The 17,592-nt window shown below is 35.7% G+C and overlaps 1 protein-coding gene across 7 annotated transcripts; it reads right to left on the bottom strand.

Moving 5' to 3' along the window:
• Positions 1–1,112: 1,112 nt before the first annotated feature.
• LOC126774304 (alanine aminotransferase 1) lies at positions 1,113–17,327 on the bottom strand. Of its 7 annotated transcripts, none has more exons than XM_050495766.1 (11): positions 17,213–17,327; positions 15,929–16,177; positions 10,859–10,948; positions 9,837–9,931; positions 8,766–8,956; positions 5,364–5,566; positions 5,107–5,235; positions 4,258–4,464; positions 3,771–3,914; positions 3,340–3,454; positions 1,113–3,110 (listed from the first exon to the last, which is right to left on the bottom strand). In XM_050495766.1, the coding sequence occupies exons 2-11, from the start codon at positions 16,172–16,174 to the stop codon at positions 2,962–2,964; spliced, it is 1,569 nt and encodes a 522-aa protein (XP_050351723.1). In that variant the 5' UTR covers positions 16,175–16,177; positions 17,213–17,327; the 3' UTR covers positions 1,113–2,961. The 7 variants fall into 7 exon arrangements, with proteins under 7 accessions (XP_050351723.1, XP_050351717.1, XP_050351720.1 ...); XM_050495760.1 differs by lacking the exon at positions 17,213–17,327 and adding an exon at positions 16,347–16,708; XM_050495763.1 differs by lacking the exon at positions 17,213–17,327 and adding an exon at positions 16,361–16,708 and having other exon boundaries at positions 15,929–16,195.
• Between the last annotated feature and the right edge of the window lie 265 nt (positions 17,328–17,592).

Raw genomic sequence — 17,592 nt, 5'->3', positions numbered from 1 at the left:
CTAATTCACTTCATACAAAACAGAGACGAAACTTGACGAAAGAGTTAATAACAATCACAATAATTAAGAAGATATAAATTTATTAAAAATTAAGAACAAAAGAAATAATTATATATTAATGGATATAATCACTAATAACTAAGCTAGACTATGCGACTCGTTAAATGTCCGACACACGATTTATCAAAATTCTTATTTTAAAAAGCATTGGTTTATTATTTATATAAATGAAACACTTGCCAAGGCTACTAATTATTTTGTGCATTAAAAAATAATATATATTGTAAAATTTGCATAACTAGTACGAGAAACCTAGAGTCCCGCTGAGCGCTGTGCTCATTTGCGATCAAGCAATTAAAAAAACACCCTTTGTGGCTTCCGACACAATCGATCCCCCCTTCCCTCTTTTTGATTGTTTGCTGCAAATTGCTTTTTCAATTGTCATTTCGACAACAATTTATCAGATTTAAATACCATTGTGTCCGAAATTAATCGATTAATTTTCAAACGGAAGTACTTTTTTACTTCAGATTTTAATCTGCACTCTTTAAAAGGGTACAAATTAAGATTTTCATTGTATTCTTTTGTGTTCATTAGAGATGACATAAGCAAGTTTTATTGCTCGACGGGTATTTTACGATAAAGTTGTGTTCAGTTATTATATTATAGCAAGTTTCCCCCGCAGCTTCAAGTTGTTTATGTCTCTACTCTTCCTGCCATTGGAATACGCTTTAGATAAAAACTATGATCTAGGAAGTTTGGCAAGTGACAGTGAGCAACACAAAATAAGACTTGACGCGACTGGAATAGGGGCGAACCAGTCCCAGAGCTGGGCTAAGGCCTCTCCTTTCCTTTTGGTAAAAGTTTGAAGCTTATTTAACTACATTTCTCAATAAGGTATTGATTGACACCAATGAAAATTTCCATGCACACGTATATTTCTTTAAATTTTTCTTTACCGCGAGCACGAAATTTAAATCAAACCCAAATTAAACATAAAATCCAGTGGAGGTTGTCCGGACTAAAACCTGCAGTCACCACAATAAATAATCCCCGGGCCATCACCGCTCTCAAAGAAACAAATATGATATTTAATTTAAAAATAAAACAACTTTATTTTCTTAATGTTTATTTTAACAGAACAACGGCTTAGCTGGTGTAAATTCAATCCGATCACTTCACCGGAATGTCACCCTCACAACACTTGTACCATATTATACAACAAATACAGAGTATAATAATAATAAATTTAATTGCATTTATTATAAATGCATAGTGGCAAAATTGATAAATAAACTGAATTGTGCGAGTAGAACCAATTAACTTGTAACATTGTCAATATTTAAACAAATTACGATATTTAGTACACTAGATTGTATTATCACTGGCATTGTATCAGAGTATGCAGGCAGTATTTTAACAAATACATACATAAAAAGCATTATAGTTGTTATATATATTGACTCGACTCAACGCATTCCAACCTTAGAGTTACTTTGATCGAGAGGCAAAGTTAAAAACACAGTGGACACACTTTACATTCCTAATGCCTTTGAAATTTCGATTTTATAAGATTCTAAATCAATCTAAAATCCACAGACTAGAATAACATTTGTAAACAAAATAATTGCGAAGTATTCAAAATCTTATACAAAAATAAAAATCAAAAAACAGTTATTCCATTCATCAATTACAATATTAATATTATTTTTAAAAACTTTTAATTTCAACGATGGCAACTTTCAGTTTATTTAATTTATAACATTGAGTAGTTTTAATTTTAACAATAAAAACAACTAAGTAATTTGAATAACAGCCATTAAAAACAAAAAAATATATTTAAAAAAAGCGCTTAAAATTATAACAATAATTATGATTAAATAAAAATATATAAAATCTCATAATGAGCATTATCTCCCAACTCTGATGTACAAATGTTTAAATTCTGTCTCGATATAAATATTTACAAGTACATAATACTTCACTTTAATTAGTATTATATTATATGTAGTTATAGTGACAGTATATTATAGTAATAATATCTAGTACGTATTAAAGATATGGGTGTGTTTAGTAAACAACATACGTAATTACGGAATTTCTTAGCGATTAGTAGAATCAACATTCCGAAATGGTGGCCATTTCATGAAGTGCGGGAATAAAGTATACATTTTTAAAAATAATAGATTATAATAAAGCAAAACTTAAATTAATAAAATAAATTGTAAAATTAAAAAAAATACTTACAATAATGGGACTGATTCATTCAAACATATTGAATAAATTTAAAGTGAGATATAAATTAAGTTAAGACCTTTCGTTTGTTCATTAATTGTTACCACAGATTATTTATCGCAATGTCTTTTCAGGGTTGCCATAATTTCATACATTTGTCCGATGCTTTTAATATACATTCATTATGTAAAGCTTTACAGATAAAAAGCGTAAAGCTTGTGCAAGGTGTTAAGCTCTATTTAGATTGCATTTTCAATACAAGCTGTGGCCGTTACTCGTCCGCATGGATTTTACTTGTGGATATTTTGCGAACATCTTGGGACATTCTTAAATTGATCATCGTCCCAAATCCAGGATATAAGCTATTACCGATCGCTGATTTATAATGTTATCATTTACAATTCCATTTATATAATTATATTAATCATCACATTGCTCATTTGTTTACTATTTATTATTATAAAAGGGAAGTTATCAGAGACCTTACTTGAATAATGTATAAGTTTTATTTTTTGATCTTACTAAAGACATTAGATCAGAGAAATGAGGTATTTTTTACATCACGCGATACTCGTTTTTCCAGATGTAATAAATTTACTGTATGAATAGCATTACTGATCCGAAATATTGCCAACTGAGACTAATGGTCGCGTCTCTATTATCATACTTAATCGGTTAAATAGTCTACGTCCTGCACTCGATGGGACACAGCCGGAACGCAGGTGTCTAGGCGTGTTCGCGCGTGAACTTCTCGTGGAACTCCTTGAAGATGGCCAGCATCTCCTTGAGCAGGTCGGGCTGCGGCAGGATGGTGGTGCGGAAGTGGTAGGTGCCGGGCGCCTGGCCGAACCCGCTGCCCGGGACCACGCAGATACCTGCAGCCACGGGAATCGAGGTCACATAGTGCACGAGGTTACAAAATACGCAATTTAATCTATTTAAATGATAATCGTACGAAATGTAGAAAATATAAAGATTACCAAAAAATATACAATAATAATATAATATATATATATATATATATATATTTCATATTAAGAGAGAAGCAGTCTGGTTACAGTTATATTCCCTCCGTATACGAGTGAGCTCGTACAATATACGCACCGGTGTCCTCGAGCAGGCGCGCGGCGTAGTACGCGTCGGGCGCCGCGCCGGCCGCGCGCGCCGCCGCCACCGCGCGCGCCGACAGCGCGATCTGCGGGAACGCGTACATCGCGCCCTGCGGGGAGCGGCGCGGCGGCTACTTAGTGGCGATGCGAGGAGCAGGTAACGTATTGATCTTATAGTGCCGATGTCGATATGGATGTGGATGGTGGTGATCTGACCATTTACCATCAGGTGACCTATTTGTTCGTTCGCCTCCCTATTTTAGTTTAAAAAAACAGGATTTTTTACGAATCCATAGTTAATATCGGATTATTTAGACCTGAACCAATGATGTCAGGTGAATTCAAGGTCAAATTTATTTATTTATTTATTTATTTATTTATTTATTTATATATTTCTACTCCTGCCATTTAAATCGCGTGTCATACCTGCACGACGTTACACTTGAAGCCTTCCATGTTGTTGAAGGCGTCTGCGATCATCTTGGCGCGCTCGTTCAGCGAGCCCAAAACTGCCGTCTTCTCCTTGATCCACAGGTCGTACGAGGGCTCGCCCTTAGCCGGTGGTTTCGCCTAAACAACAGTACATTATGAATACGTGTATATATTTTATGTTATATAATAAAAATATATAGCAAAGAAAGAATGTATGTGTATTCATTTCATTTATATATTTCAGATAGTGACGTTTTATATTTGAATTTTGTATAATTAGCTCGCAGAGAAACTCAGGCATTTGCAAGTGATAAGTCGCCGACAACGAACAGCGCGTGTGCTGCACACGTGTCTTATGTGTCTCACTTTCATGGCAATTTATTTTTTTTTCTGTTTATATAATCATTTTTTTCTACATTTTTCGTTACAACGATTTTATCGCGTGTAATTAGTTTTAAAATATAAATCAGATGGTACTCACGACGCAGTCGACGACGGTCTGCCCCAGCACGGTGGGGCACAGCATGGCGGAGATGCACTTGAACAGGTGCTGCTGCACTTCGGGCTCTATGTGCACGAGCTCCATCCAGCCACCGCGCAGGCCGCACTCGCCCATGTATCCCTTGCTGACCGACATGAACGACGCCAGCTCCAGCGAGCCATACGCCTCGCCCAGCTCACGCAGCACCTAGGCGACAGCACTTTCGTGGATTACCCATTGCCAATATTCATTCTTCAGTGGAAGGGAGTTACTGTTTATCTAATGATTTACTGATGGTAGGGCTTTGTGCAAGCTCGTCTGGGTAGGTACCACCCACTCATCAGATATTCTACCGCAAAACAGCAATACTTGATATTGTTGTGTTCCGGTTTGAAGGGTGAGTGAGCCAGTGTAATTACAGGCACAAGGGACATAAAATCTTAGTTCCCAAGGTTGGTGGCGCGTTGGCTATAAGTGATGGTTGACATTTCTTACAATGCAAACGTCTAAGGGCGTTTGGTGACCACTTACCATCAGGTGGCCACCTGATTATATGCTCGTCCACCTTCCTATTCTATAAAAAAAAAACAGTACGACCAGTACCTGGCCTTCAAGTAATAATCAAATGTCAAGAAATTTTTGAAAATGAACCAGCGTTTGAACCCAGGTGCCGCGCTATTTGCAGCCTTAGACGACCAATAATAATAATAAATAAAATATTCTATAGTACAAGTAGAAAAGCTGACAAACTGACCAAATGATAACGTAATACTATCCAATAGGTTTTTTCATTGTCGATTTAAATATATACTGCTAAGCTTAGTTCCATAATGTGACAAGTAAGCGTACCTTCTTGAAGGAGAAGAACTTGCTGCCCTCGGCGTACACGTTGTCCTGGTACACCTCGTCCGCGAACACGAACAGCCCGTGCGCGTGCGCGAACTTGATGATCGCCTCGATGTTGGCGCGCGTCAGCACCTGCGGGGGAGTTGTTTGGTAAATATAAATACACTAGCATTTAACCAAATCATTTGAACTGTACATATTTTGAGTTAAGATCTATTGTAACTAAGCTTTCTGAAATAATATTATAAATATAATGTCACCTGTCCAGTCGGGTTGCCGGGGTTGATGACGACCAGCGCCCTCACGTTGCAGGTCTTTTGCGCCTCCTTCAGCGACCGCTCCAGCTCGTCGATACTGAGGCCCCAGTTGGAGCTCTCGTCCAGGTAGTAGCCCACCTGCTGTAGTCCGTACTCTGCCAGCGATGCAGAGTACAGCGGGTACTGGGGGATCGGGATCATTACACCTGGAAACATATTACGGTTTTGTTTTTTTTTTTTTTTATATTAATATTATTTATTTACCGTTTAAGCGATCGCTGAACACGAACAGGACACCGTCTTTTGTATTTTGCTAGAGTGTAACGTGAGAGAAGGAGCTTCTACCTTTTTCTCTTTGAATATTTATTTATGTTATATATATAAAATATATGATGTAGTTTTGAACGTAAAATATAATTTTTTATTCTGCCTAGTAAATGGTCTGGTGGCTAGAGATAAGGCCGTAGTTCTCGAGGACCCGAGTTCGAAACCCAGATCGTACAAAAAAAAGCAGTTATTGGAGATTTAAGAATTTTCCGTCAAAGATTCTCAGTAGTAGCCCGGGTTCTTAAAGCTGAAAGTATGTACATTCCGGTGCCTCAGAAAGGACGTAAACCGTTGATCCTGCGTTTGAACTCTTTCCGGTCGTATCAGATTGCCGTCCCACTCCTGTGTTTGCATACACAGTTGTGCACTATGATATGTTCTGCGCAGCTGCGTGCAGGAAGTCATCATCACATAATTTTTAGGTAAAGTATTATGAATGTAGCAAAAACAAATATTACTCTGGACTTTAAAGCAAATTGTTATTATTAAAGAAACTTATACAAGTCATAAAACTAAAAATATTCTGCAATTTAAAACGCTTACATATTACATAGTTTGAAACACGTTTCAATGAACGTTCGCTGCAGAGAATTATATTAGTAATGTGTAAACATTTGCAATACAATAGCTTGTAATGAATATGCGAAAACACTGCACACATCTACTTATGTGTAGTCAAGTTCAGGGAAATGTAGCCGTTATCTCAAACAGTATAATGCTGTAAATTGTTTATATTATTAGTCATTTTGACTTACGAGTTTTACTTACAAAAAAATGAAATTACATTAATTAATGCGTAGACTGAATAAATAATACGTAATATATTGACTTGTGTAGTTATTAGTTCATCGAAATATAACACTTATTTATGATGACATAACGACGAACATTGTTTAATCACTAACTTTATGCTGTAACAGAAGTATGAAGAAATATATGAGAATATGAATGACGGCTTCATGGTTAGATTACACGAATCCTCCCTTCAAGTTGCATGGGGCCTGAAAGCTACTTACGCCACTGTATACAGCGCCGCAGACCCCGACGCCCTGGGTTCAAAATTGTGAGAGAATAGCTAGTGCATTTGTAATTGCGTATGCACTTGTGCCGCATGTCTCGCATAGATGGCTAGTCTCCCTCAACAATGGCCGATGCGTCCAAAACCGGTCATTAAGTCATAAAATAATCACTATATTAAATACTTGTTAGTATTTCACGGATACACAGACACATTATTTTATTTATCTTTAAATATTAATTTAATTATGTCACCGATTAAATATAAAATTGTAAATACTATATAGTTCAAATATAAATAAAAGTATTAAAAACAGTAAAACAAAGTATTAAAAATAACCGTTCCGCTAATATCTGGTTTAAACCAGATTGGGTTTCTTCTGAACTCGTAAAGCTCTTAGATTGTATCAAGTAAAAGATAATGTCTGATTACAGAACGTTTAACTACAAATGTTAAGATCATAAACAAATGAAGTAAGACTTGATTCAAAACGGCGAAAAGCGATAAGGAATAATTACGTTTCAAGTGAAATACGTTTTAGAGGAAACTAAAACTGAATATTGATCAAAATTGCATGTGTCTAATTTCACTGAAGTTCTACCACATGTGTATCTACCAACCCGCATTGGAGCGGAGTGGTGGAATGAGCTTCAAACCTTCTCCGCAAAGGGAGAAGAGGCCTTAGGCCTACATATATATATACATATATGTAGATTTGCTGTCTTCGTAAACGACATAAATATTTGGACTAATTATAATATTAAAAGGTTCAATAATTGCTTCGTTACAATAGCGCCGAGTTCGAGAGGCTCAGATCAATGGCTAGGTTGAACCAATAAGTTATCGAGATTTCATTCTAAGAATTTTCAGTATCACACGAGTATTACGGCATTAGTAATTACAAGTACCATGATCTTTCTTCTATTGTACATATATTTATTTATTTATTTGGGAAACATACAGCATAATATAATACATAAACATTTGGTAACAAAATAAGTCTCACATAAGCCAACAAAGTTTCCACTTTGACATTCAAACACGGAGTGAACCTAACGATAACAAGTTATTTAACAATTAATTAAAATGTATGAAAAGTATTTAAAATGTAATTTAAAAAGCATACATTATGTTCTATCAGCATATTACGTATACTTTTTTTATTTAATTTTAAGGAATTGCTAATATTGGTATTTACTACTCCAATTTAGCGTAGAGCTTGTGTTAATAGTGGCACTAGATGGTCAATTCGCTTCAATACTTTATAATTTTTGAAGTGAAAACTTCTTTAGGCGCGGATGCGGGTTTATCGTAGGGGTTAGACTCGTGGCTTCGCGTCACCGCTGATGTTAATACAATGAAATCGTTGAAAGTACTAATAGATAATTTAAGTTTTTGAAATTTATGTAAATACTAACAGTATATACAAATAAATGTATTTAAACTATTATTTATTAAAATTTAGCTGTATTGAAATTTTGTACCGAATTAGTTATTTTGATGAATAAAAGGCTATATAATAAAACGGGATAGAATTATTACTTGGAGTGCCAATAGATGTGGAAATTGGACAAATATATTTAACAGTTTCAAGTTTTTTACTTTTATGGGCAGTCCTTATGTCTGCCTGTGTTTTTTATTATTCACATACTTTAACCTTAAAACTTGAACATACAATTTTCATGTATTATTACTTTGCAGACACTTTGTAATAAAACTACAAATATTAAAGTCTCGAATGGATTATGAAATCGTATCATTCTGGAACGTGATCTAACCGGTGTATGTCGTGAGATCCAGTTTCGTATCGTTAGTGGACTCATTAAAGAATATAATGACGATGTACTCCCGAGCGACTACATGGCGTCCAGAGTGATTAATATCATCGTGGTCTACTCTCATAATTCAACGGCAAACCGGAAACTTTCTCGACAGAAAACCCCGACGTTTTTTTTATCGTCACCAACCTACAGCCTAACCGGGCAGACACCGGAACACCAAGACAGTCCACGAGTATAGACCGCGAGTCGCGAGGGCGAGTGCGGCGTGGAGGGGCTCACCCGACTTCTTCCCGCCGATGTCGTTGCAGAGCAGCTGCAGGCAGTTCTTGATGGCGGTGGAGGCGCCGGACGACAGGCACACGTCCTGCCAGCGCGCGGGGTGGCCGTCGCGCGCCGCGATGTACTCGGCCGCGTGGCGCCGGATCAGCTCGATGCCGTGCGACGCCGAGTACGAGCCCACCGACTGCCCGCTGCCGACACCCCACACACTCTATACTCATTTAATTCATTTCCTCTTCTTCCGCGCACCTGTCACCCGCATACGTTCTCTCCTGCGCGACCTTAGGTCGGCTGGTAGATAATGCTTATAGGATTGAGCTACAGGATACGTATTGTGTTGTGCAAAGAAGTCTTAATTTCATACTAATATAATAAATACGAAAGTAAATCTGTCCGTCTATCCGCATCCGCGGCAAAACCGCTGACCCGGATTTGTTGAAATTTGGTGTTAAGCGAGTGAACTCCCGTAGAAGGACAGAGACGTTACTTTTTATACCTATCACCTGAACATCTATGAATATCATACAAAGATTCAGCAGGAGTTCGAATATAATCAAGTACTTTTCGTCTTTACTTGTGCTTCATTTGGATATACGACTGATGTCGCTGAAGCAAAACATCGTGAGGAAACCTGCACTTATCGAATGAAGTTCAATCTATACTTTTAACAAGTAAGAATGCTAATTACTTAATGGAACTAGCTCAAATTTTTTTTTACATAAGCGCGTTACACACTGATTATACTAAAACATTATCTTACGATAAAATACCGCCAATCGCCGTAAAATAAGTAGAATATCCAAACGGTGAAGATATCTTATCTTAAAGATCTATCGAGTGTTATATGAAAAATTATATTTGCAGTTTGCGACTTCACTGAAAACTATTATATTTTCTCAAATTTAATATTAATGTAAAAGTATGGAATATGTGTGTAATATCTATCGTTTATTTTTATTGATAATTTACATTCCTATATCGACCTTCGAACAATTTCAGTCTAACTTATAGCACCGACATCGTTGTGGCGCTCTTAATGAAACATACATAATACAATAACTGTCGACATACCCACACGCGCCGAGGATGTCCCGAGCCCTCTGCTTCACGTCCTTCGGGAAGTCGGCTTTGTCGATCAGCTCCGGGAGCGACACGCATGCCAACACCTTCGGAAAGAAGCACGTGATACTTGTTTACGAGTAACCTGACTGATGGCACTCAATTGTTTACTGGTGGTAGGGCTTTGTGCAAGCTCGTCTGGGTAGGTACCACCCACTCATCAGATATTCTACCGCAAAACAGCAATACTTGATATTGTTGTGTTCCGGTTTGAAGGGTGAGTGAGCCAGTGTAATTACAGGCACAAGGGACATAAAATCTTAGTTCCCAAGGTTGGTGGCGCATTGGATATGTAAGCGATGGTTGACATTTCTTACAATGCCAATGTCTAAGAGCGTTGGTGACCACTTACCATCAGGTGGCCCATATGCTCGTCCGCCTTCCTTTACTATAAAAAAAAAAAAAAAAATTGTACAGGAGGTTTTACAGTGCGGGTGTGTACGCGCAAAAACACTATTCTAAAATTACTTTCATGGGACGGAAATCCGGTGAAGAACCCACGGCTAACGGAGACAAAGGAAAGAGAACACCAAGTTCTTAAGATTAAACTGTTAGTACACTCCGGCAGCCACTGGGGCAATCCGAGTAGTTTCACACAACAGTTTCTATTTAAAAATCTGGTTTTACTTGCTGGTTAGGCTATGTGCAAGACCGTCGGGGTCTCATCAGATATTCTACCACCAAACAGCAATACTATTTGTTTTATGGTTTGCAGCGTGAGCGAGCCAGTGTAATTGCGGGCACAAGGGACATCACATATTTTTTCCCAAGGTTGGTGGCGTATTGGCGATGTAAGGGGTGGTTAATATTTCTTACAACGTCAATATTTAGGGCCAATGGTTGCCACTTACCGTAAGGTGGCCCTATAAACCGTCCGCGTACCTATTTGAAATAAAAATCGATCTTCTATCATTCGAGCTGTTATTTTACGTTAAGATCAATAAGTTTATGAACATATTAAAATATTAACTCACTTGTCTGATGAACGTGATCGGCACCTGTCCCATCGCGTGCGCATCGCCGATGTTCGCTTTGATCACTTTCTTGAAAGGTTTCTTCGCTCCCTGTAACGAACAAAAATACTTTGTGAAAACGCCTTTCACTCGATAATTTTTTATTATTAACTCACGTGGATATATAGCCTAGTCTAATCGAAAAAATAGTACATATAAACAATGCTTAGATTTTCTGTCCATGTAATATGCTAATAGCTTCGCTATATATACATATACATTACAAACTTGATTATTATATGTTTAATTACCTTAAAAAAATATTCCACTTAACTAATAATATCCACTTTAGTTTTACTTCCAAACATGACATTGAAATGCTAATTTTTCGCGAATCCATTATGAATATCACATCTTTCAGTGCCTCGACCAATGACATCGCGTCAATTCAATGTAATTTGTCCTAGTTGTTTATTTGTCTTTACACCTCTTGTGTTTTGAACACGCTACCGTTATTTATATTATCAACAACTATTACTTTCAAGCTACATCCCTATTAAGTATTATCCAAATTATTTCAGCAGTTTAGTCGTAATAATTTTAACGGTCATTTCAAGATCAGTTACCACGTTTGTTACGTCATCGCTATACATTGAAGCGATCATAACGAGTCGACGTCGATGTTTTAGGACCCGGCTAATGATAAATATAGGAGATGGCCCAGTGGTAAGAACGTGTGAATCTTAACCGATGATCGCGGGGGGTTCAAACCCGGGCAAGCACCACTGAATTTTCATGTGCTTAATTTGTTATTATAATTCATCTCGTGCTTGACGGTGAAGGAAAACATCGTGAGGAAACCTGCATGTGTCGAATTTCACTGAAATTCTGCCACGTGTATTCCACCAACCCGCATCGGAGCAGCGTGGTGGAATAAGCTTTACAGCTTCTCCGCAAAAAGAGAAAGGAGGCCTTAGCCCAGCAGTGGGACATTCACACGCTGTTACTGTATGTATTGAGTGATCTAAACGAATATGCAGTCGCGAAGAACAGCCTTGCAAGTGTTACACGAAGGACGAGTTCTTCGTTTCATTATTTCGTTTACAAGTGACCCCGCAACCTTCTTAAAATTCAGTTTATATCGTGTAACAGGGCAGTATGCAAGATTTTTTTCTAATCATTATTTGATGTGTTATTACGTAAATAATTCTAGTAATATCTAACGTATACATATAACTATCATAATTATCTAACGCACGACGCACGGGTATTGTTATATATCTTAAAAGGCATATCGCTTGTGATGCAACGATTACATCATTGGATAAACGTTAGGAAAATTGATAATCATTGCTCAATTGTGTCGTCGCGAGACCATACGGGCGTGCATTAGTCTGAACTGACTAAAAATCAAATTAAATAACGAAAAAAGTTCGAATTATTTCAACGTCGGTTGATTTCATATCGATTTTGGTTTCCTTTTAATTGTTTCACAAGAAGTACTGGTCAATTTAAACCGAACGGTACGATCACATTATTTATAATATTATAAGTGCAAAAGTAACTCCGCCTGTCTCTTAAGCTTTCACAGCTAAACTACTGAAATTATTTTGATCAAATTTGGTATGAATCAAGCTTGAACCCCAAGGAAACACAGACTATCGTTGTGTTCCAGTATTAATTTATTTATATATTTTAAACAAATTATACATATCTTAAACAATAAATACGATAGTAACTACATTAGTATAATACTGTGTCGTCGCTACTGACGCCTCCAATTCGACAGCACATTTATTTATTATTTGTTCATTATAAACATAACACTCAAATATCATTTAATTTAACAAAATATAATATATAAATATATACATCTAAATATATATACTATAAGGAAGGGATGGGGTAGGAAGGAAGAATAGGTTAGGTCAATGTTATATTGATCGTTTTTGTAATGATTCAGTCTCATCATAGCCCAAATTGAGAAACCAGTTGGTCATTTGAATTTTACACTGGTAAGTCGTAAGTATGAAGGTGGTTTTTCAGTTCCAGTACGAGGGTGTTTTGCTATGTAATGTGTTAATATCTGTTGACCAGTTACCACCAGGATGTCTATTACAAATCAAAACCGAGACCGGACCTCAGACCATCGATGTTGGATTTTTACTTACTTAAATTTAAAACCCGTGAAACTCGGTACAGGTTACGAAAGACTCTTTAACTTCAGACACGTTTCACTCGAACGTTACATATAGTATCGTTGCACTAGTCTTAGGGGATTTTGTGCACCATGGAAACACCAATGAAGAATGAATTAACAATATATAGATATTATATCGATTTTATATGTTTGATTATATGTTATATATCAATCATCCAAGTGTAAAGGGTTCTATTTAAAACTACGGTGAACAACATTTATTTTTAACCTCAGATATTACATCGAAATAGCGAAATATTATAGCACACAAGAAAGCGACCTTGCCGCAAGGTCATGGCAAATTTGTAACACGGTAACGGATAACAAGGCTCATTAGCAAACATGGAATATCACTGTCGGGTAATAAATCATAACATTACTATATTTACCAATGGCAGAAATATTCGCTAACAACTCTACTACACACATTATGCACTACGAACAGCTCTTGATCAATATATCATTATCTAAAATAAAACACTATTGTATAACACAAAACTTATATAGAAATTAACTTTATTCCAAATTCTTAAAACATCGCCGATATTCAAAACAATATTTTGACAAGTCTATAATGAATGACAGACTATTATACATCTTGACCAATTACGTTACGTCAACTCAAGGTCGAAGATGTTTATTTATCTGTACCAATGGGTATGGTTATGTAAAAGCCGAGCTAATCCAGAGGCTAGAATAAGGGAATGACAATCGAATATTGCGGGTTCAAGTATGGCAAACACGACATATTTCATGTAAGCTCGTCTGGGTACCACTCATTCCGCCACGGTAGCATGCGAAAGCGATCCCGTGGCGCTCCTCGTTAAGACGGAAAGGGTACCGCTGGTTTTTAGTGGGTATTCCGATGTTCGGGGCGCACTCGGCGCCTTGGACACCGGCGAGCCCCACATACCACCCTACTGTTCCTGTAGGGGAAACGCGTAAGGCATTTTTCCAGCGTTAAAAAAAAAAGGTACCACTCACATCACATTTTCTACCGCTAATTATAAATACTCAGTATTGTTGTATTCCGCTTAGAAAACAGTAACTACAGGCACAAGGGACATAACATCATAATTATGCAAGGTTGGCGGCACATTGGCAATGTAAGGAATTTTTTGTTTTTCCCTACAGCGTCAATATCTAAAGGCTGTGGTAATCACTTACATTGTACTCTGTTAAAAATAAAAATGCTGCTTATCCTTACTTCTAACTAATTTTAATCTAAAAATAGCTATAATATATAACATGTACGCGCAGATGATAAGGTTTGTTTCCATCTATATTACAGAACAAACTCTCATTGTAGTTCGTTATCATGTAACTTGTTTCTCGTTGCTATCAGTTCATTAATGTAACATGAAATTTGTATTTAATGCTTTTCATTGCATTGTGTTTGTTTTTTTATGAATATACGTTAATACGATTTATTGGAATTCTAAATTTTCCAATTTTCTGTATAAATTGGTGTAATAAGCTACAACAGAATCACATTTATAGAGTTAAGTGGCTGATATATTTTACATTGTTTGATTATATGACTAAACTGATATTTCTAACCAAAAATATAAAGGCAAGCCCGTGTATGGACTAATGAACCTAAAGTAAAGGGTTCACCCTACCGCCGGAAGGTTATATTGAATTTGCAAAGTTGTAAATGAAGTGGTCCCATATATAAGCCCAATCAATATTAATATCTTGTGCTTGTGATTTAAGCTATATGATGATGGCCACTGGTGATAGGGCTATGTGCAAGCTCGCAAGCTCGTCTGGGTAGGTACCATCCACTCATCTGATATTTTACTGCATAACAGCAGTACTTGGTATTGTTGTGTTCCAATTTGAAGGGTGAGTGAGCCAGTGTAATTATATTGGCGATGTAAGCAATGGTTAACATTTCTTATAATGTCTATCCGTGTTAGTGACCACTTACCATCAGGTGGCTCATAGGCTCGTCCGCCTGCCTATACCATAAAATATATATTTATAAATAATATAGACAAATGAGAAAATACTGTTGAATTTATATCAATGTTTTATTGGCCTTATTTATTAGCCATTAGAACAACGAAGAAACTAAAAAAAAAAAATTATAAACGACCAAACTAGTAAGTGATAACAACATTATCAAATATGTATTCTTCATGTAGAACATACAGACTGAAGCACCAAATGTAATAAGTAGTCGGCCTTAGTGTTTTGTAATTTCCCTAAGTCTATTTCTAATTTTCTATTATTGGATGCAACATCAGATTGTATGGACACAATTAGCAGCTGCTCAAATGTATATATATTTGTTTCCATGGCACTCTAGTAAATAGAATCATTAGTTATTTTCAAGGTGTACATGTATTGATCCATATATGCTGTTCACATTTGGTAAGTTATCTTTATTGCTAATGCAGAACTTATGATCACTATCATTTCTAAGTGTCTAAAGTGAGTGTTTAGATATGATTAGGATAAGCAAAAGAGTGTGCCGACAGTTTCATCATTATCTTTAAATATGTATACAGTCTAAATTATTTGAATCTATATTACATCTAGAAACAGCTTCATGAATAGTACTTGTGTTTGTAATATATTTAGCATGTCATTAAATTTAAAAATTAGCAAGTTATGATCACTTTAACAAATTTTCCACAATAAAACATTTGCATAAGTGAAAAAGGAAGTGTGATACATTAATTAAATGTTTTTAGTGAAATTGTTTAATGCAAACTGTTAATTTTTATTTGACCGAATGTAGGTATGTATCCTTTATGACCTTGTATTTAATAACTCGCATTGCGCAGGCTATATTCCGTTATACACTGCAAAAAGTCTTTCAAATGCTAATTCCTTTCACATTTGCTTTCATTATTAATTTTTAATATAAATTTAATTCGTACCTTTTCCAACTCCTTTTCAATTTCTGCAGCACGAATAACCAACGGTCCTCGTACGGCGTATTCCAGTTTTAAAATGTTAGGGTTAATATTTTCTATCGTAACTGCCTTTGAAGCCATAGTTCGTAGATTACTTGATGTGCTCTGCGATAATAATACTGTCCGTTCCAACGGATCTGTTAGTCTCCTCACACTGGACGAAACTCGACTGGCGGCGGCGCGGTTTATCATGATCCTCATCGATGACATTTTCTGTAATCAGTGACACTACTCTAAAAACGTCACTGCATCAAACACGTAGCAAACTAAACACCACAAAAAAAAATCATAAAACATTATTATAAAAGGGATTACTTTTAATTAAAAATACGAAATCTTAAGTTAGTTAGAGCAGGATAACAGGATACCGGTTTTTGCCTACCTCAAGGGCCGTACCTTGTATAATACACTAATCGATAATGTTCGTTCAAGAATAGTTTAATATGAACTGAGGCACGAGCACAATACTTGCATTAAATTAAAGAATAAGCTAACTTGATAGGTTAACGTTGACCTTTGAAAAGGTTATCCAAGAATCGTGTTACTAAAACTAATTATTACGTAAATAAAGATCTAGTAAATGACAATTTGATTAACGAATTGTAAAACAGCCAAGTATAGGATAACACTTCACAGATATTAAGATTATTAAAACGTCTTGTGGACAGCTCATAAATGTTACGTAAATATCTATTTAAGAAGTTTTATTAAATACTGTCCATAATAATAGTAGAGCTGGTTTGTATGTTATTTATTTATAAAATTGTTGACGTTTGACATCTACTATGGCAACATTTGAGCCAGAAAAATGCTTATTAAATAATAACATAATTTTTTTTATCAAATTAATTAAATATTTGCACATACATCCAAATAACATTTAATTGTTTTTTTGTTCTCATCTAGGCATATTCATAACTATGTATTATAATGACAGGAAGGCATAAGGTGTTGCTTTAAACGTTGTATAAGCAAGTGATTATTTTAAATTATGTTGTCTTCTTCTTTAGAATGTCAAATCAATAATGATAGAAAGGGAGAGATCAGTATTTAAATAATCAGTCACTAAGCAATGTTTAGTAAGGCCGTAAAACTCTAAAAAGGTCAATTGTATTATTTATACTTTAAGTTATCCAATATTTATTTTTTAATTATGAATGATCCTTTAAGAATTTCCTAATGTTATTTACATAAAAGTTAGCTTAAGCCTAGTATTAATACTACTTTTTTCTAATTTTAATTACTTACCAATTTGTAACTAAAAGAATATTTCACCTTTGCACAGATACAAAACTATTTTCATTAGTTATATAAAATTTATTTCTCATAATATCTGAAGCATCTCAATAAATATGAAATGTATCAATTAGCAACTATGTTCGACAAATGAAATTAGCTAATATTTGTTTAATACACTTGATAAGATTAACATGATATGATAAGTATTTGTCAAGCAATAATCAACTCAATGGCTTATTACATGCAGGTGACAATAATCTTGTTACAGTTTATTGTAACCTGCATGGCAACTGCAAACAGATGCTACAGATGAGCTATTTGAATTGAGTTGGTGGTACTTGAGCGACAGGTATATAAATTAAACAAAATATTGAACATCTAGTGTGCTT

The sequence above is a fragment of the Nymphalis io genome, chromosome 16 (assembly GCF_905147045.1).
Source record: "Nymphalis io chromosome 16, ilAglIoxx1.1, whole genome shotgun sequence".
Taxonomy (NCBI): Eukaryota; Metazoa; Arthropoda; class Insecta; order Lepidoptera; family Nymphalidae; genus Nymphalis; species Nymphalis io.
This window is presented reverse-complemented; position numbering and strand designations above follow the sequence as displayed.